This window comes from Cygnus olor, chromosome 1, assembly GCF_009769625.2.
Source record: "Cygnus olor isolate bCygOlo1 chromosome 1, bCygOlo1.pri.v2, whole genome shotgun sequence".
Taxonomy (NCBI): domain Eukaryota; kingdom Metazoa; phylum Chordata; class Aves; order Anseriformes; family Anatidae; genus Cygnus; species Cygnus olor.
In genome coordinates this window covers 86,065,613-86,091,880 of record NC_049169.1, presented here as the reverse complement: position 1 = coordinate 86,091,880, position 26,268 = coordinate 86,065,613, and the positions used below count along the sequence as shown (strand labels likewise).

Here is a 26,268-nt window from a genome sequence, read left to right as displayed (position 1 = left end):
AAGAGTGCAGCAGGCGTCACTGCATGGTGGTGATCTACTTTTAAGTGATACCAGAAAAACCTATTAAATATATAACCTCAGCGCCCAGAAAAATGTGTTAAGAGGTTTATTCGTGTAGGAAAAGCTTCATCTTATAAATATAGATAAGGGCTTCTTTTTTTCCTCCTTCTTCTTTTGGATTTCCTATACAGAAAATGCATTTGGACTGTAATTTCCCTTCTGGGAAGCTCTACCTAGTTATGCTGCTTGCTGTCTGGCAGGACTGCTAGGTCTGTGCTGCAAATGGGATAGCTTGGTGTGATGAGTCCTTCTTAACGCTGATCCCACTGCGCCCTGCTCCAAGCCCCATCCTGCAAAACCTTGTGTTTGTGCTGCCCTGTGAGAGGGATGGTGGTTTCCCTAAGCAGTTTAGGACCATTGTGTGCTGAAGGTGAGGCATCGCTGCTGATCCTTTCGGGCCATACCTCCTGTGGGGCTGCTGCTGACCGACCTGCGAGGGAGGGGAAGATGCAGAAAATAGAGAGGTTGGTCCTGCTTTATTTATTTTTCCTTCTCTCTCTCAGCACAGACGCTTTCTTTTCAGGCCCTGCAGGGCACCTTAGGTGGAAATGCTGCCATGGAGATTAAATAAACCTGCGGTCCTTCAGGTTACCCCCTTCCTTGCTCAACAGCTGTCTTGCCTCTGAGTGGGTAGAACAGGAGCTGCCTCCGCTTCCCAGCCTCATCTACCAACCAAAGTCCAACCACTGTCTTTATGCTGATCACAAATCAGACTCATTTTTGCATACATCCTCTTCAGTCCAAACTAAAACATAATTCTGTTTCTTTGTTGTTTCGTTACAGATGGCTGTCAGAAGCTCACGCTCAGCAGTGCTAACACCAGCCTGTTCTTGCTCCCAGTCCTCCCCACCAGTGCCTCTCATGGTATCTATCCCTGCCCCACATCACCTGGCCTGCACTCGGGGCCTTGCTGTCTTCCCACCCGCACCATCTTGTGTTGTGTCACGCTGCTGATATGCAGTCTTCCCTAGCCATCCACACACTCATACGGATGCTAGACCATCTCATAACAGCCAGCGCCCTATCCGTGGGCCTCGGCAGGGAATTAATGCTCTGAAGGCACTCTTCATAACAATGCTGGGCTGGGTTATCCCCCTCTGCTTGGCTTTTTGGCTCTTCCTTTGCTTCTCCCTTGTTTGCCTTGTCTTTTCACACCCTCAGAGCTCCTCAGCTGTTCTTGTGCTGCCCTTTCACAAACAACTTAGAAAGCATGGAGGCCTGTGCTGACCTTCCCTTCCTAGTTCTTCATACAAACATTGTTGTTTTGTACTTGCACAACCATTCCTGCCAGTGAGGAGACTTCTGTGGATACCCACGGTACTCTGTTGTCATCCCTTTTCACATTTCTCCAAAGTTCTTGTCATGTGTGGCCACGAGGAAGTAAACAAAATAACTGCAAATGTAGACACTCCAGTGGCTTAATCACAATGACTAACATTGTCTCGTGGCTTCTTTATGCTCCTCTACATGCAGCTGCTATTGCTCTCCTTGCCACTCAGTAACTGTGAATCAGGGCACTTCCTCTTCCCTTCTCCACCCCACCTACATGGGGGCCCTCGTCCATGCTTGTCACTCCTAGGGACTATGACAGCTTCCAAAATCACCCCACTGCCCAGAGACAGGGTGACTCACGTCCTGCTGGTACGGGTAGGCTTCCTACAATGAATGTGAAGGACCGTCCTATCCGTGTGAGTTATGAAATAGCCTGGTGATGGCATGTTTGCGTTATAACACCGTTGTGTTTGACTGCTGAAGTGGGAATGGAGTTATCTTCTGACTGCATTGCAAAACTCCTGCCTTGCTCCTTCCCAGGCTCTGTTTCTGGTCTGTGACACATTTGCAAATGTCCCATTTTGGTGTGATTCTTCCAGAGTGCTTTGAGTATTTTTTCCTAATTGCTTTCTGCCTCAGAAGTAAAATGATGATACCAGACCTGACCTCCGAAGTGAGGTCTGTCTCTGCGCTCATGCAGCCCGGTCCGAGTGCTAGTGCAGTGACTGGCAGCTCCTCCTCTGTTGGCAGGGACACTTGCCAAAAAGCTGTGACGTGCTCCAGTGAGCACTACTTTTTCCTGTTGGGGTTGAAAACAAGGCAAAGAGGGGTGTACTAGTTAACTTTTTATCCTAAGACAAGTCTGCAGGAAAGACACTTGCTGTGGACAGCAAATCCACCTGGCAGTAGGCATCCTGTAGATCTGCTGCCACTTCTCCCAGCTTCACTGGGACAGGTGGTGACAGTAAAGAGGAGGGGGAGAGAAGTATTCCTGCCTCTTCAGAAAGGGCTCTTGACTCCATTTGGTTCTGGGGGTGTAGGCTTGCTTTTTTACCCACAGGCTTGCTCGCTGAGGGAGAAGGATTGAACCACAAAGCTTTGTGACCCTGAGGTAAGCTGAGACCAAAGCTAAAGTAGAGGTCCTCCCCACCTGAGTCCAAAAGCAATCACTGCCCTGTGAACCTACATACCTCCTGTTCAATCTCCACAGCCACTACACCCACAGCAGTCTGCTCAGGCCCATGTCCTGGTGGCCTGTGAAGATCTCCAAGGAGGAAGACCCCACAACCTCTCTGGGCAGCCAGTGCCAGTGCTCAGTTACCTGCAGGGTAAGGAGTTGCTTCTGATGTTCAGCTGGCACCTCACGTTCCAGTTTGTAACTGGCCCCGGTGCTCTAGGTGTGGCCTCACCAGTGCTGGTCGGAGGGGAAGCTTCACCTCCCTCCACCTGCTGGCAGCACTCCTAATGCAGCCAGGATGCCATCAGAGCCTCCTTTGCAGCAAGGGCATGCTGCTGGCTCCTGTTCACCTCGGTGTCTGCCAGGACACCCAGGGCCTTTTATTTTTAAAGAGAACGATCTGGTGGAGGGGATGAACTGGGGAGCAAGTCTTGAAATTTAACATTCAGGGTCCAGGCAGAAGGTGACTCCTGGGCTTTCATTCCTGCTCTCATGAATATTTTAGGTTTTATATAGTGATTCTTATATGTAAAGTGCAAAACAATCTTGTGAGTAAGGGAATGGTGTCCTGGACTTCTCCCTCCTAGATGATTCCCAAATCATTTGGTTATGACATAAAGGTGACCAACGCCCACAGCAAAATGCAAACAGAGTCGCTGCTATCTTCCAAAATCTGCTGTCAGGCCAATATTGAGAGAGGTATGAATTATGTATTGGCCTCAATCACAGAAATGAAGGTGTGGACTCTGAAGTCTAATGATTACATACTTCATCCAGAGTAACAATCAAAGTGCTTATCATAGCTAACTGGATGAAAGAAATGTTTCAGGATAAATGACAGTAGCAGAGAGACTGCTTTTTTTTTTCTGTACAGTTGCCCAGGACCGTTTAGAAAGAATTCAGACACACCCAAAGAGTCCCACAGTGTTAGATCCAGCCAGGAAATTGATTTTCTTTCTTCAAAATGATTCTGTGGAAAAACGTGAAGTGCAACCAGGAGTTCAAAGTCTTGTGGGATAAAAGGCTAAAAGTCTGTTTGGCAAAGGAGATTTTTTTCTAAAAATCCATTTTTTTCTGGTTACTGCTGAGAAAAGTTGATGATGGAAATGCCTATTTGCCCATTTCTCTCTGTTGCTTTTCTTCCCAGTGAAAATAAGAAAACAAAGAGGAACTGCTGCTCCACCAGTTATCGCAAGGCTTGAATCCAACCTTTTACTCACCTGTCTCATCGTGGCACACACGCAAATCATGGGGAGATCTGAATTAACCAGCAAAACATCACAAACCTGGGACTTGAGCTTGACTTTAGGAGGTAGGATTAGAAAGCTGTTGGGCAGTCACCTTGCCTGTGGACTTCTTCATCTTCAGCAAACATCTTTTGGTCTGCACGTGTTCCAAGCCAGTAGTGTCATATTTTTCTTCGCAGACAGATCATAACCTCAGGCAGAACACAACTTCATATGTGGGGACATTTAGGAAAGAATTGGCATACTCTTCTGTCAAGCAACAGTTAAAATCTGTGAAGGGATTAGCTGCCATACACTCTGGTGCTTGCTGACAGATGTCCTGAAAATCTGGAAACACGTCGATCTATCTTTGCATAGTGTTTTTGTTTTTGCTTCCCTCTCTTTCTCTCTCTCCTCATCCCTCTGCCCAGGGTACAAGTGGGAATTCCTTTCACCAGCAGCCTGGGAACTGCCTCAGTGCCATCCACGGAGCAGTGTGCTGGTCCCAGGGGGCAATCTCAGCTGCGCTAGACCCAGATACTCAGCCTGGCTGCAGTTGCCAGCTTTCCTGCGATGGCATCACTGTTGCTTTGTACCAGGGCAGTTAGGGTTTTATCTCTGTTCCAACTACAACCTCTCAGATCGTTTTAAAGAAGCTTAAATGTTGGCCATTAAATATAAATATCTTCTTTTCCTCTGGGTGAAACCAGTGTTCAAATCTTTGCAGTGTAAATAAGGGCTGGAGAAAATGTTTTCGGAATTGTTTCGGCTCAACTAAGTGGCCATGGCCACTCGTCCCCTCCATGCCCCTGAGCTGTAGGTGTGTCTCCTCTCCCCTTCAGCAATGTGGCAGGGGAGGTTTGACTGGATCATGACATCCCCCATGCACATCTTCAGGCCGGAGGACCCTGATTTCTGTGGATTTTCTTGCATGGTCTTGGACAAATCACATAGGATGTTGTTAAAAAGTTTTTTTTTTGTTTTTTGTTTTTTTTTTTTCTGGATGGCTTGATTTCTGATTGCTCAATCTGCAGCTCTGAGGTAGCTTCTAAGAGGAGACAGATGTGTGTGCAGGCACGACCTTCTCTGAGTGATGCTCTTTTAAACCATCCATCTCCGCTCGGAGGCAGTCCTTCACAGCGGGTCAATCCTGCAGCTGTAGTTTAACCTCCACTTCCTCTCTTTCCCTACATCTGCTTTCTTTCTGTGCAGGCAGGAGATCACTCCTCCTGACTTGAGGAGGAATGGGGAGCCTCCTGCCACACCAAAAGCAAGTCTGGGGCCTGGCTTGAGCCCAGTCCCCTGACTGCTGTGCTCTGTTGCCACTACCCATGAGGGCTGCCGCACACTGGGCGAGCAGAGCACGCGGAGTCAGGGTGTGGATGTCCCTTTGCTTCCCCAGGGCAAAAGATACAACTCCCCGTCACAGCTGCTGCATTACGACAGCTCCTGGCAGTTCAGAGGAAATCCACCCTCATTTCCCTGTCCGCACAGCAGCCACCCATCTCACTAGGGCTGCGGACGCCTGCTGCTGGTGCTAGAAGAGGCAGGGTGGGTCAGCGCGCTGCCTGTGCTCGCCCTGCCCGGGCAAGGGAAGGGGAAGTAGGCCCGAGCAGCTGGCCGGCAGTGCCGAGTAAGAAAGCCGTCAGTGTGGGTAATAGCCTAACACTGTGGTAGCGGCCTAACACCTGCATCAGCAGCAGTGCCCGAGTCACGCCCGCCTGCCCGTGGCTATTGCAGCACCCCGCTGCCAGAGAGCAAGCACATGGCAAGGCCTCAACGCCCGGCCGCTTCGGGGGATGGCACTCCTCAATGGCCCGATTGTGCTGGGAGCACGAGGCAGCCCAGGCCTGCCTTCCTGAGAGCTTCCCCGTGGCCACCACGTGGTTGAAAGGCACGTCTGTCAGACAACCGTCTCGTTCCTCCTCCTTCGGGCACAGGAACAAACCCAGGGACGGACGGACAGATGTCCCCAGGGAGTAGGATCCCCACCAGCAGCCAGAAATGCCTGGCCAAACCTGAGCGCTGACTCGGTTTCCCCACTGACGCAGGCTTGGGGAGGATGTTTTCCTCCAAAGTCAGGGAGTGTTTGTAAAGTCCTCTGAGGAGGAGCGCTCTGGCGAGCGCTAAGTTATTTTTATTATTGGGGTCAGGCGGGAGAACAAGCACAAAGGTGATGAGGCTTTTGAAACACAGGTTCCCATTAATAGTCTTTAGCACACGCAGTTCTTGTTATAATCTAATTTGACTGGAATTGGATTAATCTTATAATGCTATAATGTCATTTCCATGGTCTTTTTATATTTTTATTGTTACTGTGCATTAATGCAATACTCTGCAAGAGCTCTTTGAAGAGGATGTGAATGTTCAGTGAATCTCCGATAACATTTTTGCAGGGCATTTCTGTGCTCCTGTTAGGCTCGGATGTTGTGCGGTCACATGTACTGTAAAAAGTAAGAATGCACCCAAATTCACCTCAAATTGTCTTGCAACAGGCTCTGCTGGTGAAAGCAATGCATTCAGAGCCAGGAAAGCAGGGCTCTGCTCCCAGCTTTTCCCTGAACTGTTTTCCCTGAACTGCTCTGGGAGCTCACCTGAATCGTGCTAGTGTTTCCAGCCTGAGATGGAAATAATTTGTCCAGACAGGAACAGAGTGGGTCCCTGATCTATATCCCTTGCCATCTAGAAAACCTTTGTGGTATCAGCAAGCTTTAATGTTTCCTTTTCATTCAGTGTATCCTGAGCAAATGTTTTTTTTCCCGTCCTGTGCTCTGTATTTCTTAGTTCGCTTCTTTTTTTCTTTTTTTTTTCCTTGTTGCTATTATTTATTTCTCTAGTTATACATCATTTGAAGCATTAAAGATCTTTACCCTGCATTCAGTTAGAAATGCTGAAGGTTTTCTTCAAATTAGCCCCCCAGCGCTTGCTCTAAATACTCGTGGGCTTGTTCATGAGGCCTTGTAATAGGAGACTGCACGCGAACAATGTTAAGCAAGCTCAGTGATATCACACTGCGTGACGTTTCAGCCCCAAAATCACCTAAGAGAGAAGGCAAATAGACTGGTGTTTTCCATCAACTCTTATCATCACCTCTGTTCTTTTTCCAAGTCTCACTTGAAGGCAGTCTAGATATAATTAAAGCTTAAGGGCCAATGCGTGAGCTTCATTTTCAGCGCAAAGACATCGCTAACCCTTTCTCTTCCACTCTTCCCCAGTCATTCTGCTCTCCGGCTCCTCCGTTCTCAGAGCATGACAAAGCTGCAAATTAAACCTCCCACTCCGAAAATGTCACAGCTTAACGTTATTAGCCTGCAGAAACAGAATTTGCTGGGTCACTAGGTGGTAGCTACCACTGGATCTGCCACAGCCACCGCTCCGGGAAACGAGTCCGTATGGCAGTACAGACAGCTTCTGAGTCCTGCGTGCGCAGCTTCTTGGGACTTGGCAGGTCTTACCAGGAGGCTTGGGGCTGCCTTGGTGTGGCACAGGCGGGTTGGGTTCCTGCATTTGCAGCACCCAGGCCTGATCTGGGACCCTGTGCATAGGCAGAAGGGTCTCCTGCACAGGGTCTGTGTGGGATCAGAGCGCCAGGAGGGTACCTGCTGTGCTATTCGTGTCACTCTTTATCTCTCGTCTTACTTCTACGAGCAACTGAGCAAACAGGGGCTTCGCTCATAAGGATGTTCGAGCATCTGTGCCCTTGAGAAGGGCGTCCTTCATCTCCAGTTCACAAACAAGACCCCTGGTCCCTCGTGCTGCCGTACTGAGCATTTCAGCGCTCCCTGGGTGCACTTTCCGTGCTCTCCGGGCGCTGACGCCCGGCGGCAGCATCCCACCGCCGGCGGGGGCAGCCCTCCCGGAGCGCCGGGGAGCGTTGGGGACCCTTCCCAGCTCGCAGCCCCCGAGGGCCCCCCTTCCCCTAAAAACAAAGAAACCCGCTTTACCCTTTACAACCTCGGCTTCACCCCCGCCCCACACCGGGGCGGGTTAACCCTTCCCGAGCGCCTACCCCAACCCGCACCCCGACCCCGCGTGCCCCCTGCCCGCCCCTCGGGGGGCTGCCCCAGCCCGGGGGGGGGTCCCGCCGCCCTCGCCCTCCGCCGGGGGGAGCGGGGCGGGCCGGGGCGGGCCGGGGGAGGAGTTTGGCGGCGGGGAGGAAGCGCCGGGCACCCCGCGGCGGCGGCGGCAGCGCCGGGCGGGCGGGCAGGTGAGGGCGGCCCCGCTGGTTTTTGGAACTTTGCGGCCGCGGGGCTGTCGTTTCGCCCCCTCATCTCCCGGTATTATCGTTATTATTTTTATATATTTGTATTTTTTTTAAGCTCTGCGCTGCCGAGGCGATCTCCCCCCATCCTCCTGCCTCCTTCCCCGGGGAGAGGAGGGGAGAAAAAGGAGGAGGAGGAGGAGGAGGAGAGGGGGGAGGCTCGGCGGCCGCCCCGCTGCGGGGGCGATGCCCCCGCCCGCCTTGGCGCCTCCCCGTGCCGGCCCCGCCGCCTTCCCTTTGTGCCGCCGGGCCCGGCCCGACGCCCGCCCCGGCAGCGGCGGGACCTAGAGGCACCCGGAGCCCCGCAGCCATGCCGACCCCGCCGCCGCACCTGGCCCCGCCGCTGCTGCTCCTCCTCTGCCTCGGTAAGTGCCGGCGGGACCCCCGGGGGTCCCCCCCTACCCCGCCCCGGGGCTGGGGACGCGGCTCCGGCGAGGCGGAGGGAGGAGGGGAGGAAGATGTCTGCGGGGGGGGGGGGCGAGGGTTTCGCCTCCCCTGGCAGCCCCAGGGGCGGCCGGAGCCGGGTGCCCCCTTTTGGGGCGAGGGGCAGGGCTGGGGGACACGGGGGGCAGCATGGGGCGCAGGGGCCGAGCCCTTCTCCCGGCTCTGGTGGGGTAAGGGGGAGACCCTTGGAGAAGGCGGCCCCCGCGGTCTGAAACGCGGCTGGGCTGCTCTGTGCTGCCTCTCCAAACTCCTCCGGTAGTTCCTCCGTCCCTGCCTGCCCGCATCGGGTGCCCTGTGCCGATACATCTTGCGCCCCAAACCCCGTAAGCGCCGGGGTTTGTCCCATCCCGCGAGTGCCCGCACGCCGCTCTGCGAAGTCCTTTGGGATCCCGCTGCTGGAGGAGAGGCGCCGTAGCGGTGCGAGATCCCCTCCTGCAAATTTGGGAACGGCAGAACAGGAGACAATTAAAAGGCTGCTTTTTTGCAGCAGCCTGCGAGCCTGGCTTAGCCCCGATGAGTCAATAGGAGCGGTTGTAGAAAATACAGCACAGCACCCTCACGCTGTTGTTGCCTGTGTATATACGGAGCCACCCTGGAGTTGTTGTGGTTTGCCTTTTAGTTGGTAAGATTTTCTGCTTGCACTAATGCTGTGGAAGCAGTGGCGAGGCTGGCGGTCTTCCTGCCTTAGGAATTGTCACGTACCTGCTCTGCCGATTTGGAAACTACATCTTAAGTCACAGCCATGCTCCCATGTCTCTAATCTGTGTTTGTGCACGCTTGCATGTGGCTTTTCATGCCGCCTGCCTTTCTTTAGGAAAGAGAAAGAGAGACAACTCTTTGAAATGGTTTTGGAGAGGGTTCAAACTTCCCCTAACCAGTAGCTTTCTCCTTTGGGTTCCCTGACAGAAACCATCCTAAAGCTAAGTTTATCCAGGGTGCCTCTGCCCCGCTGCTACGGGCAGCCTGCCGTAGCCCACAAGATGGGTGTAGATGAGCAGCGTTCGCTTGCTGCCTTGCCTTTGCATGCCGGATCTCCCCAGCTGAGGAGCAATAACACCCTTCTTCTGGGTTAAGTGCTCCTAATATGGAGCGAGCAGCCCGTCGCCCCGAAGCGCACCCGGCCGATGCGGCCGCGTAGCAGCAGAGGGCATTGCCTTGCCGAAGGCTTCCCGAGGAGGTGCACAAGTGGGACCAAGGCGCCTGTGTAAGGCACCCCATGGTGGTTCTGAGCCATCTCTGGGTGCTTTTCAGTGGTTTTAACAAGGCCAGGGATGCGCGACTCAAAGCCTGGAGTTGCATTGAAGTGGTTTGAGGTTGCTGTGTGTGAAGCTGAGACATTGTTGACTTACTGGGGGAGAGGCTGGGAGTAAAAAGCCTTGCTTCCTAGCATGAATCTCGGAGTGGGTAGAAAAGGACTAGCTTTCCAAACAAGTACAGTTAATGCTAGAATGTAAGGATAAGACACTGTGGGCTGAGTGTACAGGAGAAGAAATACAACTCGATTTTTCCTTACCGTTTTGCAAACTCATCAGAATTACCGAAGGAGGAGTCGCGGTTATGCAAAGAACCAGCGGATGATTTAATGCAACGTATCAAGCATTAACTAGCTAACGGAATCCAAGTAACTGGAAACCTGGGGTTTGAAAACCCACATCTGGCATGTGGGTGTAACATTTGTAGATCTCTGCTGTTTTTTTCCCCCTCTCGCTGCAATGTTTGTTACAGGGTTCTTTAAACAAGTGGCACTTCATCACAGCAAGTACAAAATGGGAAAATAGAGCAAGTGCTGTAAATAATCCTCATGCAGCGAGAAGACCATTAATACTTGTGCCAGCCAGTGCTAATCCTATGTGTAGTTGCAAGATTTACCTTCTTTTTTTTTTTGTGGGGATGCGAAGTCTGATACTACTCATATTTATGGTGTAATATATAGGAAACACAATAGGCTTCTGGGGAATGCTGAATTCATTCACGTTGGTGACTGGTTTATGAATAGTTCTGTCTTTGAGTCTCCTGCAGTATCCAGAATGCCACCTGTGAATGCAATTTACAGCTCTTTGTGTTCAAACATTGCATATGTATATATGTACATAGACTCATTACCCTCTTCCTCTCTCTATTCATGCATAGTAATTGGTGATTTATTTGCGATTCCTGGAGGGGAGTACAGCCTGCGGAAGGTCTTGAAACTGCGGATCACTTGTAAATGGCATGTTGGAGTGAAATAATGATGCAGGGGCGACTCCCGGAGAGACGGGGGATGATCTTACAGGCCTGGCTGCCAGCGGAGCTTGCCTGGTGGGGAAGGGGTGCTGGCTGGGGAGCTGCCGAGCGCTGCCAAAGCGCTCTGTTATTGCTCTCTCCTGCGTTGCTGCTGCTGATGGAGAAAACGGCAGAGTGGGTGTTTGCACACGCGGGCTTTGGGGTTGTTTGTTTACCAAAGCTAGCAGCCCAGGAGCGTCGCGGGAGCCTCATCTGCTCCAGGATGCATTGTTAGCATCGGTGGCCAAGATCGTGCTTGCTCCATCTGTGTCTGCCCAAAGTGCTCTGCTGTGAGCTTCCTTTTGCAAGCCGATTGCAACGCTGTCACCCCGTGTTCACTGCCCCTAGGTCACTGGGTGCGTGCTGCAGGACCCAGACCGTGTTTCTTTTGGGGATGAGCTGCGGGATGTCACGCAGTCAGGCTGAGGCTGTGCGGCGGAGGCTGCCTTGCCATGCCCGCCCCAGCCGTCTCTGCTGGGCTGGCAGGCTCCACTCATGCACGTCCCCAAGTGTAATTCTTCCCGTCCCCAAATGGGATTCCTCGGGGGGAGGCTCCCTCCCTTCAGTCTTGGCCGGGCTGCGTGACATCCTGAGGCTCCAGCAAACCCTGTTTATTTACACAGGAGGTTTTGGTTTATGCGAATTGTTGTCTTCTAGTTGACCTTCCGTCAAGTTAGATTACTTTATTAAAGCGGTTTTTATTGTAAATCGAATGTGTACTTGGAACCAGACCCATTATGTAAAGTGAAAGGCAGAATAAACAGACGCGCAGACTTTGCAGGGGGAGAGGTCGCATTAGGTTTGGGAAGGAGAGTGCTTCACTGTTGGAGACTTAACAAATATTTAGGACCAGGAAAGTGTTTTTTCTGGTGTGTTTTCTCTTGTTCTCTCTTCCATCCTTCCTGTTGTCTCAGTCTTCTTTTGTACCCCTACAAAGTCAATCACACTCCAGCCGTTGTCACAAAGGTTATACAGACTAGTATGAAGCCAGAGGTGTTTTAGGTGGTTTAACTCAGATGAATCGGAGAGTGCTGTAAGCTGGAAGCATGCTCCTCACTGTGTGACAGATAGCAATCTTCAGACCCTGCCCAGAAACTTACTAGGCTGGGAAAACTGCCTGAAAGAAAGGGGAAAGCTTTTAAAGCACAATTGAGTTTTCTTCTTGTTGCTAGGGTTCTTCTGCTCGTGATGTGACTTGTCTGCTCGTACCAAGGATGTTCAGGCCCTCCAGCCAGTGTCTGGAAAACTGCAGCATTATGATTTGCCTCTGGCTTTTGAGTTACTAAATACTCCTTAATGATAACCTGCTAAATTTGTCTCGACACCATTTTTGTATTGCCGTCTATTTTCTATTCCTATGAAATACTCTTAAGGAATGGTTCTCTGGTTAAATGTCTGGTGACATTCAGCATCTGTTTCCTATCAGCTATGCAGAGGCTCAAGTCGATGCCTCTCTAGACAATGTGGGGTTTGAGTAAATTGCAGGGCAAAGAAGTTAAGTCTGCAGCTGCCTGCTATGGGCCTAGGGCAGCTGCCCTGCATTTATGTCGTTGCCAGCTCTAACCTGTTGCTCACCCTGTCTCCATCAGTGTATTGAGAGCATGTTTCCAGTGATGCATGTTAGCAAGCTTTTTGTCATTAGGAGGTTTAAGTAGAAAATGGCAAGGAGACAAGAGGAAATCTTGCCTTTCTAGCTGCTGCTAAAGTCGCATTTCAATAATCTGAGAGTAATTGAACACGAGCACAAAACCAAGCCATCTCAGTTAAAGGATGGGAAGCTTTTCTCGAAAAGGGAGAGGCTTTGCCACTCAGGACTTCAGTTTCTGCTGCACAGCGCTTGCACAAGTGCTTAAAAGTAGCACTGCTCCTGTGGCTCCGTCTTTCTGATTTCTGTCTGTTGCTGGTGCCTGGTTGGTGTTTGCAGGTCCAGCTCCTGCTCTTGCTGGGTGTCAGGTCTGCAGGGAAGGAAGAGACAGCTCTCAGTTATGTGCGGGAGCGGGGAAAAGATGGGCAGTGGGAAAGCATTGGGAGGGGAAGTGAGGTGATGAACCCAGCTGCTTAGGTAGATGAGAGAAGGCTCTGGAGGCAGGATCTTGCCGAGTGCTGGGCCTTTAACCACCACGCCCACAGCTTTCAAAGCCTGAATGACTCCTGAGTGCAAGAGAACTGTATGTAGATAGTGAGGTCTGTCTGCACCCTCTTGTCCCAGGGCAGTACTTAACTCCGCCCTCAGCCAGCTTCTCTCCTGCCAAGCTATTGCTTCCATTTGGGACTTGAAAATATTCATAGCATTTCACCTCTCTCTCCTAGTCCTGGCAGCAGCTGGACTTCACTGGTCAGGAAGCACTGTGGCTGCTGCTGAGGAGGTTCCTGTGCAGCCACGAAGCTGGCCCTGTCAAGACAGCAGAAACCGGCCAGATCTGAGTGTGTGTTGCAGAGCACCATGCAGGGCAGCTGTGCAACCATGAGCAACATCAGCGTTACTCTAACACCGCCTGTTTGGTCGGTTTGGCGCCCTGGGTTTTGTTTTTCTGGCCCTTGCAAAATGGCTTGTCAGGGGCTGACGTGGTTGGAGGTGATTTTGATGCATGGCTGTGGCGGCGCTGCCAAGTGGTGTATTCTGTGGTTTGTTTGGTTTTTGTTTTTGACTAGTTCAAAAGTGGAGATACGCAGATAGCTTCTCTTCCCAGCAAACACGTTCCCATCTTTGTGATTAAAGGGGAGTAGTGGGGAGTGGGTGCTGCATCTGGCTGTTCTGGGGAGTTTGTTTGTTTCCTTGTTGGTTGGTTCAACCCCACCTGCGTCCCTGATCTCTCTGCCTACGGCACACTGTCACTTTTATGGGTTTTGGCCTTTGTATGGAGGCTGATAAGCTCGTTAGAGGCAGCAGGAACAGAGGTGAGGTAGACGCGTTGTTCTGTGGACTCTGCAGAGCTGAATGTCTGGTGTGTGAGCGTGAGGAGCTCGGCATTGAGGAGGGTGCTGAGCGAAATGGGTGGTTTCTGAGGCCTGTAGAGAAATGGATACTGCAGAGTGTGATGCTGAGACCCCCAAAAGCAAAAGGTTTTCTGTTTGTCTCTCAGGGAAAGAAGGGCTCTGATCTCTCATGAGAGTGTGAGTATGGAGATTTGGCTGCTTGGGTAAAGTGAGGCCTTACTTCTTGGATAACTCCTGTTGCCTCCATTCGGCATCGTCAGTAGTGACGTAGGAACCTGCCCAGGCTGCTCCAAATTTCTCTGAAGGTGGAGCTGGACTATGAATAAGAGCCACGGGAGAAGGCAGAAGGCTGTTGCCAGAAGTCATCCAGAAGCTCTTTACTCGAGAAAGCTGTGCTGCTGGAGTCTGGCACTTATTAACTCAAGTTACCCAGTACCTACGATCTTGCCAACGGGCTGTGGCTGGCTGCGAGCCCGAAATTACCAACCCGGGTGTCAGGCCTTGTTGGTTCTTTCTTGCGAGCTTGAAATAGGAGCTCCCAACAAGCCTGTGTGCCAGCCCTTCTCCTAGTCATGTTTCTTCGTACGGCTTTGTAAAGTGTTCGTGGTAATTATAGTACTTACTAATATTTATTCCCTTCTAAGCAATTATCTGAATGCGTTTATCTCCGGTGTGCTTTCAGAGTGCTCTGCCTCCTCTTGCCATATCATTTCATCTCCCCAGCTCAGCGCGTGCTGCTCCCTCCCTTCTCCTCCTGTCAGGTCCTCAGCCCCCTCCGCCTCCTGAGCTTTTGCCTTGGCTCCTGCCAGCCTCCTTCCTCTGCTGTCTGATCCCACTGCACAGGAGGGACAGAGATTGCTGCTGAGCCACCCGCTTGGGTGATAAATCTCTTTGTGATGAGGGCATGGGCACCGTGAGGCGCCATACTGTGCCACCACCCGGCTTTCTGCTGGCTGCTTGTGGCCTGCAGACGGTGCCTGGAGGGTTTCACCCTTAGGGTGCCAGGCTGCTTGTGATCTGCAATGCAACTAGAGGAAAGGCACTCCGCCTCTGTGCCCCGCTCCTTGAAATAGAGAGGGTGACTGAAAAGGTGTCCTAGGGGTTGTGGGGGGAAAGCACAGTGTTACGGCCAAGGCCTTGCTAGCTGCTGTTAACCAAGCAGGCCACCTTTTGCTAATGCTCCACACATTGTGAGCAATGTGTGGAAGAGATTGTTATTCCCCGATGGATTTTACCATCGGTGTTAGGGGCAGAGGAGAATGGATGTTTACCCTGAGCTCTACGCTCGCCTTGCGCAGAGGGGACTGGTGTACCCCAGGTGTACCCTGCATCTGTACCAGCTGTCGCAGCACTGCGGTTGATCTGTGGGTCACCGGCACGTGTAGAGCTGCTATGTCTAATCAGTCCCGTGCCACGAGCTAGTCAGTACTTAAATCTAATCCAGAGTGTGTAGCTGTCAAATGCTTTAAGTCAACAAGCCCTCGCTCCTCTTTGCTGTGAGGCCATGGGTTTGCATTGGCTTGGGTGCTCTCAGGGAGCTTGGTAGGGGACCTTGCTGCACTGTACCCACATGGGAAGGACAGGGCTTCCAGGAGCAATTATTCAGATTTGTGCCTGTCTGAAAGCGGAGGTGTGGTGGGAGGGAGGCTGCTTTCCTCCTGGGGGAAGTTAATGTGCGGCCATGCCATCTGAGGCCACGCTGAGCTACGGCAGGCGAGGACTGGGGGAGCCGTGCCTCGGAGAGGTGTGTGGCCTCTCAGAGGCCTGCCCGTACCGTCCTGCATCTCCTGGCTCTCATCTGGATGGAAAAAAAAAACGGGTGGTCCAGGCTGTCCCCATCTTTTGGCTGGCTTGTTTTGAGGGAGGATGTAGGGATGAGAGGGGTGAGTGTGAGGGAAAGATTCATTGTGCCTCAAACACCTAATAGCTGTGCTAGCAGGCCCACTGGGATATGTCACTAAAAGCATCCTAATGATCTTGATGTAATGGGCTGGAGCCTTAGAAACCCGCATGCTGGGAAGTGCAGCCCAGGGTTTGGCATGTGGCTGCTGGAGGAGAGCTGGGTTCCTAGCAGGCTCTTCAGAGCACCAGGAGGTACCTGTCCATGAGAAGGGGCTGGAGGAGAGCCATGTACGGGGCTTTGCCATGACATGGGGATGACCTACCTGGGAGACGCAGCCAAGCACCAGCTACTACTGTTACCTCAGAGGTGCTGACTACCAGTGACTGCAGCTGTGTGGAGGCCAGCAAAGTCCCTGAAGAGACTTAATCTGAGGGAAGGATAATTGTCTTTAGGGAGACATCTGGGTGTTGATGGAAGAGAGGGGCAGAAGAGCACTGCCTGTGAGCTTGGATGCTGCAGAGCGTGCGGAGGGAGAGGTGCTGGGAGCTGCAGCTCCTACCCCAGCAGCAGGAGCTCTGCTGCTCATGCTTCCTCCAACCACAGCTGTTCCTCAGGTGGCAAAATCTCATCTCCTGCTCCGGGCACTGGCCTGGAAAAGAGGTAGACTGTTTCTTGACTGTAAGAATGCTGGAAGTGAGACTTCACTAATGAAAAGAGTCTATTGGTCCTGGAAGCCATCAGCAGAGCCATGAAGGCCCACCGGATCTGCAGGGATGGTGAGGAAGGGGTAGAAGCTAAGCTGGGAGACAGCAGCACTCAAGTTTTCCAATGGATGGTCTTGTGTAAAAGAAATGCATGTATGTGACCATAGAAGTGCTGTGTTAGGTGCTCTATAGTTACAGGACTGATGAGCACTGGTTTCTACATTGTTCTCGGTACATGGATGTGAGTCTTGAGTGTGGGTAGGGTGCAGAGAGGCTTCTGGGGGAGCATGCTGGCGCGTTAAACAGCGAGAGGCCAAAAATAAATTATCAAAAGAAAGAATTGAGAAATTAACAAACCTAAACGGATGTCTGTAGCTCTAAGAAAAGGGTGTCGTATTTGAAAGTATATTTTTGAAAATCCATTTGCTTAGTCATCTTACAGATAACTTCGCTATTTTTACCTTCTTTGCTTTGATGACACTTCTGTCTATATAATGTATTTAGCATCTGCATTCTCTTCTCATGTACAGGCAAAATTATTTGCTAATTTTGAGTTGGCTTTGTACAATTGCTGTATCTCCTGGCTGTGAAGTAAGTGAAAAAATGTTCTTAAACCTATTTTAAAGGAGCATAGTTGGTATTATTTGTAGAATTATAGCACCATAGATTGGTTTGGGTTGGAAGGGACCTTAAAGACCATCTAATTCCATCCCTACTGCCACGGGCAGGGATGCCTCCCACTAGACCGGGTTGCACAAAGCCCCATCCAACCTGGCTTTAAACATTCCCAGGGATGGGGCATCCACAACTTCTCTGGGCAAGATTTCCCTTTATTTAACCCATCTCCTTTGTCTGCAATCAGATTTGAATAGTGTATGTATTTCTGTGCCATGTTACATATAATAAAGACAGTGCACTCAGCTCCCCCAACAGAAAAATAGGGATGTTTGGGTTAAGCACAGTAATCTACTGGGGAATGAATGCAAGATCAAGGGCATTTGCAGATTTTTTTCTGTCTTTTGCAGGGGCTGTGGCATTGCTAGCAGGTTGCTCGCAAATGGTGGCTTAGATTACTGCTCTTGCAGGCAGCAACGTTTGCATCTTGCCATTCCTATTTGATCTGCAAGCAATGATGAGAGCTGTATACTTGAATTCAGATTTTCAGAGTAGCAGTCTGCAGTCATTAGGACAGTGCTTAGACCCCAGAGGCTTGTTCTGTGTTTTCATCCTGTTTCAGTAACTGTGTCTCTTGTTATCTTGTTCCTGAATATTTTCTCTTGTAAGAGAAGACTGTTTGTTGCAGCTGTTAAACCTCAAATGTCTTGAATTTCCCTTAGGGAAGAGGAGGAAGAGTTCCTGAGGTTTCTGCATAAGAAGACTGCAGAAACACCTACGTGTGTTATCCTAAGTATACAGCCAGGAGGTGTTATTGGTGCTGTCCTAAGCAACGGATGAATTCTGGCTAGTTCAGCCTGTGATTCTTCTCTCTTGCTGTGCTGAAGAGGTTTAGGGAGGTAGTTAAAGTTTCTTTTTCTCTTTGGCATGTAGTAGCACTGGATGCCTCTGGTTGCTGTTGTCAGAGCAGTGCAGCTAGGAGGTGTCAAAGGAAATTATGGATGTTTGTTTGGTCTCCTGGCTGGATATAATAATGAGTATTTTAGTGAAATGTGCATTGAATACACATTGGGTAAATCTCCTAGGACAAGCGCTGCTGGTGTCTGGAACTGTGCTTGTCTCTTATGGCAGAATTTTACGAAAAATCGTCTGATAAGAAGAGCTTTGTGCCATGCGTTTGGTTTCCATTGATTCAGTGATTTGTAATGTTCCTTCTTATGTTTCCTCTTAAACCAACCGACTTTAGCAGAGGGTTATCTGGGTAAAAATTTTGTATGCCTATACTGCTGTCAGTGTTGGTTCTTTCTCCCCCGTCGATGGTACCAGCAGTTCATCTGGGCTCAGGCATGACCCGTTGCTGTGCTGATGCATTCGTGTCATCCTGGCCTGATGGAGCCTGTCAGCCCAGCCTGTTGTGGCTGGAGATGGTTTGGGTCTTGTTTACACCGCTTTGCTGGGCAGAAGCATGGGAGTGGGTCCTTCCTCAGCAGGGGGGGTCAGCAGACCTGGAGCAGGTGGAAATCTCCATTCATGTGATCACTGCTTTGTGCAGTCACTGATAATTTTTTTTTTGAACTTCTTGCAGTCCTTCTCGCCTCTTCAGTGCTTCTCTTCATGCTCGGATGTGCTCAGTAGCACTGCATAACTGGTGGCATTGTCTTTGCTTCACTGCACAGCTCTCTCCAGCTTCCCTCCTGCCTGCTCTGGTGGCTTCTGGTCTTCTTCCAGGTGGGAAGGAAGGAGTGTTTTAATGGTATGGTAAAAGTTAGTGTGTTAAAACAAATAAAAACACAATAAACCAAGCTCCCACCCCCCATCTCCATGGTAGTGGAGGTCTCTGTGTCACCTTCTCCCCACCTTTGTGCTGGTGTCCACCAGGTTCTTCAGTCCCTGACTGGTTTGGAGTGTGTGGCATTCTGGTGCAGTGTCTGTGTCTCATCAGCTGGTTTCACTGATTCGCTGTCAGGGCCCATAATCAGGGTAAAATCTCTGGGGTGTAGCTATTTACAGGAGGGAGAAAAAACCCTTCCTGACTTGCATCAAACAAGAGTTTTATTCTCATTAATTGAATTCCTCTAGAGTCAGATAACTTGGGCATGTTGAAATCAGATAAATAAAAAACGTCTCTCCCTGGTAGCTATGTAAGCCGTTCCTTAACTCCCTGATCAGAAGGGACCAGGCTCTGCTAAATACGTAGCTGAAGATCAAAACTTCTGCGTGCATCTGCTCTTCGGGGAGTTCAGGCGGGAGGACGATCAGTGCTGCGTATCAGCAGAGGGAGAGTTTGCCTCTCCCCTCGCCATCCCTTATCGCAGATCATCGGGAAAGATTTTGTGTTTGAAGTGACACACGCTCTTCAGTCACCATGAGACTTGTGGTCTGTGCCCAGAGACTGGGGCTGTGCTTCCTTACAGATCTGCAGACGTGGGAAGGGGCAAGCCTGCTCTTGCTGCGTTGGGGTGTGCTGCCTTTGGAGCATCTCTCGGCCACGCTGGCCCCTCTCCTCTCACCACATGGGTGCCGAGAAGTGTTGTGGCAGGAGGACCTCTGGACTTGTGCCCAAGCTGTGGTGTGTCTGAGCTGATGCTGTCACCCTGAAAAAATCCGGCTTGCAGCTTTTTCCAGACTCCATCCATCAAGTCAGGCTGTGGTGCCCGTGGTCACAAGGGCATGCCCCTTTCTTCGTTGTGTGTGTGCTGGCTCTTGGCGTGGTGCTGGCGGCTGGGGCCCCTCTGGCGCAGCAGGGGCTGTTGCTTAGTCTGGGGACCTCCCTCCCTGCGCCCACATGCAGCAGCGGGGTACCTGGCTTCTCAGCGCTCCCCATTTGCCAGCACGGCTTCCGCTTGTCTTGGTTTTCAGCCAACACCCTTTGGGGTCTTTCTGCTTTCCTCCTCCTGTGCCTGGACTTAGACGTTTCCTCCCCCTTTCTTTCATTGGTATTTGTCCCATAGCTGTTCACAGCACCAAGGCAGTGGCATGTGCCCCCATCCTCAGGATGCTTTCTGCCTTCTCTCCTGTGCACAGCACCTGCCGCCTCTGCTGTCACGCAGCGGCATGCTGCTGGTGCGAGCCTCCTGAGTGCGCCGACCTCCCCGTCACGGCGTTCCTCCTAAATGCTTTTACTTCTGCCTTACTGGGTGACACTAGCGATGCTTCTCCTGGATAGCCCCTTTTTTCTACCTCCAACTTGTTCCCCAAACCTTACCAACCTGTACAAACAAAGAGGACTGGCACACAGATAAAAGCCTGCCTTGACCTGGTGATTCTCCCTGTGCTCCTCTTCTCCACCCCTATCACAAATGTAGATTTTCTAGCCCTTTTGGTTTCCTTAAGGGTCCCAGCTTGTTTTCCCTTGTCTTTGCTGTTCACGACTCGTAGCTTCTCTCTCTCTCTCAGTGCAAAGCTGCTTTATCCCCTCCTCCAGCAGCTGCTCTGTCTCTGCAAGCCCCAAGGAGTGCTCTGGCTGGAGCTGTACCTCCCAGCCCAGACCTCTGCCAGTTTATTCTGTCTCCATGACTTACTTTGCAAGGGTTTTCTTGATGTTCAATGCTGATGTATGTCTCGGTGGTGCTCCAGCACTACCTTCCTTGACTCAGCAACTGCCTTTCTTTCTGGAGTTTTTCTCCACGTCCTGTTGTCTTTGCCTTCTCCTGCCTCTCTAGCAGAGCCTTTCTTAGGTCCTCATGAGTATCCTCTACCCAGCTTCAGGACTTTTTTTTTTTTTGAAGGCTTTTAGGGGCTCTTTCTGTGGCTCTTTCCACCTCTTCCTGTAATCCCTGTGTCAAGGTAATGTTACCCATTAATAAAATGGGACTGGCCTGTCTCCGCTGTTACAAGTTCACGTTTCCATTTAAGTCAAAATCTTGGCCTCTGCCTCTAGCACTTAAATGTGTGCACGTGCCCACCCAAGTCTTTCTGCTCAAGCTGCAGCACTTCCTATCTGTCTCTGCCTCTGAAATTTGTTCAGCTTTTTGTGCTTTCTGCTCATTCCTGTGAACTTAAATTAGTTCCTCCTCTTCTGCCTTGCCAAATGGAAGAGCCCTTCCTCGCCTCATTCCACCTTGTCTTTTCCAGTGCCGAAGCCTTGGCTCTCCCCTCTGCATGGTTTGTGATTCCCAGCCTCTGTCTCTGGTTTGGTTTCCTCAGGCTGGTTTCTCAGAGAAACGTGGCTTATCTGATCGTGCTGCCTCCGTCTGCCTCCCCTTCCCTGGTAACCTGGGAGCCCTTTGGCCAATTTCACGCAAATCTGATGGGAGCAGAGAGCTCGCAGATAAGCGAGTTCCTACAAGTTTTGTGAAGAGGCTGAGTGCGAGGGGGTGGCGGGGACTGCAGAGACCCTTTTCTTCAAGGACTCTTGCTGTGTCTCCAAATTACTGTGCCAGCCACAGGAAAATCTTCAGCTGAAGCTTCCAGTCAAATCGTTAGCCTTGGAGACAGCCTCCCTCCTGATGGCAGAGGAAGCTAGGCTTCATTAAGTCCCTCGCTCTTAGGGCTGTTTGCTGAAAGTAGTGGCTCGGAGACCTTCTATTTTCTCCCGTGTGCTTGGGAGCAGCCTGCGGCAAGCAGCTGCAGCACTGCTTCACCTGGTGCTTTGCCACGAGGCCTGCCAGAAACGCGCCGTGGTGGCCTCCGGCGGGCTGCCGGCATGGCCTCGCGTGGCCTCCTGCTCCCTGGAGGTGTTCCTCGGCGGCACGGCCGAGTTGGTGAAGTCCCCTGGCTGCTGATGAGATGCGTTGTTGGCCCCTGTCCCTTTACTCCAAAGGAAAAAAAAAAAAAAGGTGTTCATGATGTCTTTCTCAGTGGGTTATTTTTTGGTTTTGGCTCGCTATGGGGATCAAGCACAGGGAGAGAGGAGTGCGTGTGCTGCTAAGAACAAAGTAAGCAGAAAAGCAAGATGGCTTTTCTCTGTGGCAGCTGATGCCTAGGTCAGGTTAACTGCGTACTGAAACCACATTTCTAAGCTGAACTTCTCAGGCTGAGTGTGTGTCTGCTGCTGTTTGCTCTTGAGAGGAGCTGGCACAGCAAGGTTGATCTGAGTAGGTGCCTGGTGCTGAGGTAAGGCAAATAAGAGCCCACAGCAGCAGTGAATGTAACCCCATCTGATTGTCTGTCACACCGACTGAGGTTGGCAGGGACCTCTGGAGCACATCTGGTCCAACCCCCTGCTTGAGCACGGCCACCCAGAGCATATCGCACAGGCCAATGTCCTGGTGGCTTGTGAAGGTCTCCAAGGAGGGAGACCCCACAGCCTCTCTGGGCAGCCTGTGGCAGTGCTCAGCTACCTGCGCGGTAAGGAGGTGCTTCTGATGTTCAGCTGGCACCTCATGTGTTCCAGTTTGTGCCCAGTGCCTCTTGTCCTGGCACTGGGCGCCTCTGAAAGGAGCCTAGTGCCATGCTCATTGCCCCATCCCTTTAGGTGTTTATCCACGCTAACAAGATCCCCCTGAGCCACCTCCTCTCCAGGCTGAGCAGTCCCAGCTCTCCCGGCCTCTCCTCACAGGAGAGATGCACCTTCTCATCTTTGGCCCTGTGACTCTCTCCAGTCCGTCCCTGTCTCTCCTGTACCGGGGTGCCCAGAACTGGACCTAGCGCCACAGGCATGCCCTCACCAGCGCTGAGGAGAGGGGAAGCTTCACCTCCCTCCACCTGCTGGCAGCACTCCTAATGCAGCCAGGATGCCATCAGAGCCTCCTTCGCAGCAAGGGCACGCTGCTGGCTCGTGTTCACCTCAGTGTCTGCCAGGACTCCCGGGGCCTTTTCTGCAGAGCTGCTTTCCAGCTGGGTGGCCCCCAGCATGTGCTGGTGCATGGCGTGGATCCTCACAGGGAGGAGAATCCCGTCTGACTCTCCGTCTCGTTCCTCGGTGATAGCATCATGTTATGAATGGTTGTCGGGGGAAGGAGTGTGCCTTTCTCCCAGACGGGAAACAATAGTAACGTAAATACTTCTACGTCTCCTTTTTTTTTTCTGATTTCCCAAATACCAGAAAGCACCTGTCCTCCCTTTTGAAATGGGAGCCTTGGTAATTTGGCGACAACTGCTGAAAGTCTCTGTAGCATGTCAAACTAATAAATTACAGTGTAAGGAGCTGAAGAGTTCTGACATCTTAATTAGCAATAAGAGGCAGTAGGTAGCTGAAGAATCTTCCCGGATCTGTATCTGTCTTTCAGGGATGGTCTCTAACCGAATCACGGAGATTTTGAGAGGCAGCATCTTGCCGATAGTGCACTGGGAGAATCTTGGGGAAAATGGAAACTGCTGTTGTGCAGCCACGTTTTTGCATTCTTGTGATCCTTTATGGTGGGGTGGGAAAACCATTTTAAAGAAATGGATGCTTTTAGGCAGTACACTTGACTCCAGGGATAACTTAATTTACTGTTTACCTGAAAGCTGTTTCTGCTGAAGAAGAGGTACATGGTGGCAGCTTTGCCTTGCAAATTGGATGTTCTCTCATGATAATGGCCATGGCTGAGGGGTACAAATGCTTCTTCAGTGTGCCAGGAGGAAACAGGAGAGATTGCTCTTGGCTGCATTCATTTCTAGTTATTACACTTTATAACTTTTTGCTGTGCTGCTTCTACAGAACTCTGAACTCAAAAGGAGGTGTGGACCAGGTGCAGAGCCTATGCTGAAGGACGCAGCTGAAGTGCTGGAGAAGTGTGCTTTGGAAGGCGATGGGAGGGATGGAGGGGTGTGCAGCCGTGCAGCTTGCCATTAGCGCTTCCAGACTTTCTGTATCTAAGAGATTACATCTCTCATCTTAGACAACAAATGATTTGGGGATGAGCAACTGCTAGATGGCTGGTTTTTAGTGTGAAGAGGCTCCAGCCCTAGCCCAGAAGCAGCATGCAAGTGAAGGTCCTAGAGAGAGAGTCAGAGTGCTGACCTCCTAAATGTCATCCTTACCAAAATAAGAGGAAGCATGGAGTCAGAGCAAGGAGGGGGGAAAGAAGCCAAATAAGCAAATTCCACAAGCACAGAAAGATGGGCCAGAACTACCGGAGTTTCTCTTGGAAACTTCTTTTACCTCTTGGAGGTAAAAGGAGAGTGCTGCACTTGTGTGTGCTCCCTCCCTCCACTTGCTTCAAATGAAAAGAGCAAGGAGCTTTCCTTTTTCTTCAGGAAAAGGAAGTTCAAAGGAAGATAAGGGACCAAGCTCTTCATGGATCAGAAGTATTTTGGAAGACTTCTTCATGAAAGAGAGGGAATTCCCTTAATGAAAGGCTGGGTAGTACATAGCATTTCCTTTTGACAAGGATATTGTGAAGGTGAGATTTGGGACTCCACACTTCCTCTCCTTAGAGAGTATTTTAAACATTTGGGATGTTATGAGGTGAATTACAGCAATAATAGGGGCATTCTGTTGTTTAATATTGGGAAGGATTGCAGAGCGTGCAGGAAAATGAAAAAAGAAGTGATACTAAAACATTATTGACTGTGAAACAAAATGAGGTTTCTTATTGTCTGAGAGTGAGTGATCACGCAGGGAATAGTGTTTGACAATCCCAGGACTGACCCCGGCTGTTGAACATGTAGGACCTGAAGACTAAAGAAGGATAATAAAAAGAAATTCAGAGGCTGCAGGGCATAATGAACTGTCAGAAACTTCCTGCCTAGCTTTGTCGTTCTAACAATGTCATTTTTTCCTTCCCCTCCAGATAGGTTGGGAACGCAGACCATCTAAGAGTTCAGCAGCCTGAGACGTGTGTTGATACTGCATAGCTTTGATACTGGCATGACAATGCTGAATCTATTAGAGGTCTGGGACCACTACAAGAGATGCCAGAGTAAATGGTGTGTCCTTACGTGTATTTTAAGAGCTAAAGGAACAGAAGGAAAAAACACACGTATCAGTCTTGGGAGACTGCGCTTTTTGTGTGGGTCTACATTAAATCTTACAGTGCGTACCTTTGGTTGTGGCTTCAAAGCTTAGGCTGGGAAGGCAGTAATGAAACCGGGAAGGCAGTAATGAAACCATCAGTACTTTTCACTGGAAAATACAAAAGTAGGCAGTACCTTGGATGTTCCAGCCAGGCCTCTGTAAATGCTGCTGTGTCGGTACAGTAGTGCTTAACCAGACCTGGAAGAAGTGGTCGTGATAAAAGTCAGCAGGGTGTGTGTTCAACGTGCTGTTGGAAAGAAGAAGCTCCTAAGGATAAGACACAAGGAGCTGTGCAAGTTTTAAGTAATGCGTGGGCAAATCAACACTTCCTGCCTGCATATTCCCAATATAAATATAATCTGCTAGGGAGCTTCTGCTTGCGTATTTTTCCCATAATGATAAGGGTAGTGATGGAATGGTATATGAAGAACATGCTGATCCAAGAGCTGGGAAAGTCCTGTTCTGACCTTGGAGGAAGAGAAATGCTTGATTAAATAGGTTCTGTGCTTAGGGTAGAGCCCATCCTGCAAAACGAGCCTGTAGTGCTGCTTGAGCACTCTGCTGTCCTCTGGGGTTAGTCAAAACTGGAAGGAAACAAAATTCCTTTGGGGAACATGAGGATTTCAGATTACAAGGGACTCTTCTCAGCAGCTTTGCGGGAAAATAGTCAAACCATAATAAGTAGTGGGTATGTTGCACAAAGATATTTGAGCCCCCAACAGTTGCTTACCATTACAAATCCTAGCCAGCAGGACAAGTCGGCTCAGTCTTTCCCTCATACCTCAGCATGTAATGTTATCACCCACCTTTTACATCAGGTACACCTTGATCCACCAACTTCCTCAGGCCCATGTGAAGTAAGGAGGCTGAGCACCACAGGCTGTTGGACTTGGGGACCGACGCACAGAGCGGATGTCCTGCCATCCTCTGTCCTTTTGTTAAAATGGGGTGTCACCCTTTTCTCTTTATGCAGGCCTGGTTGGCTGGTTTCTGGATGTTTGGGTCCCCGACTTTTCGAGTTACGGTAGATTAAAGAATAGTTTCAGAATTTAGCACAGCCAAATAGGTTTAAATCTACTTTCTGATGGTATGGTTAAGAATGACAGAACTGTAAGAGCAGGAGATCTTGTCTCGTGCATCCCCCAGGACAGGCTCATCTCCACCTGTGGTATTCCTGAAGAAGTTAAATGTCTGTTAGAAGAAGCTCTGTTGTGAGACGCTTCATGGTCTCACAGAGTAATCTCTCTGGTGCCTCAGTTTCCTTGCTGCTGGCAAGTTCGAAATATACCTATCCCCCATGTCCAACTCTGGAGTCTCTCCTCTTCAAGTCCAAGTTTGTTTCCTGTCTTCTCCATGTCCGATACTGTGAATTACTCCTCCTCCTTTCCAGCATTTGTAGAAGTTGAAAAGTTGTAGCAATAGAAATGATCTGTGGTTCAAGAATAAGCCATTCTAAGGCAGTGTTTAAAACTAGCGTATTTTAATGTGCCTAATTATAGACACAGAGAAAAAACAGTTAGAGGAATGTGACATTCATATAATATGAGGTTTGCTTTAAAAAAAAAAAAAAATCACAAGGGCAGAT

General features: G+C 50.4%; 1 protein-coding gene and 1 long non-coding RNA gene across 4 annotated transcripts in view; both read left to right on the top strand.

Moving 5' to 3' along the window:
- The window catches only part of LOC121074690, a 58,321-nt gene extending 54,773 nt beyond the window's left edge, over positions 1–3,548 (top strand). The window contains exons 1-4 of one of the 2 annotated variants that reach the window (XR_005822494.1): positions 214–1,748; positions 2,393–2,443; positions 2,543–2,660; positions 3,384–3,548. This is a non-coding gene — a long non-coding RNA (uncharacterized LOC121074690). Of the gene's footprint in view, positions 1–213; positions 1,749–2,392; positions 2,444–2,542; positions 2,661–3,383 lie in introns of those variants that run through there. The other variant, XR_005822490.1, reaches the window with a different exon arrangement.
- Positions 3,549–7,902: 4,354 nt separating this feature from the next.
- IGSF3 (immunoglobulin superfamily member 3) overlaps positions 7,903–26,268 on the top strand; it is an 86,694-nt gene continuing 68,328 nt past the window's right edge. For both annotated transcript variants that reach the window (XM_040567061.1, XM_040567050.1), the window contains exon 1: positions 7,903–8,361. In XM_040567061.1, coding sequence (XP_040422995.1) covers positions 8,307–8,361 — 55 coding nt within the window. In that variant the 5' untranslated portion in view covers positions 7,903–8,306. The remainder of the gene's footprint in view (positions 8,362–26,268) is intronic.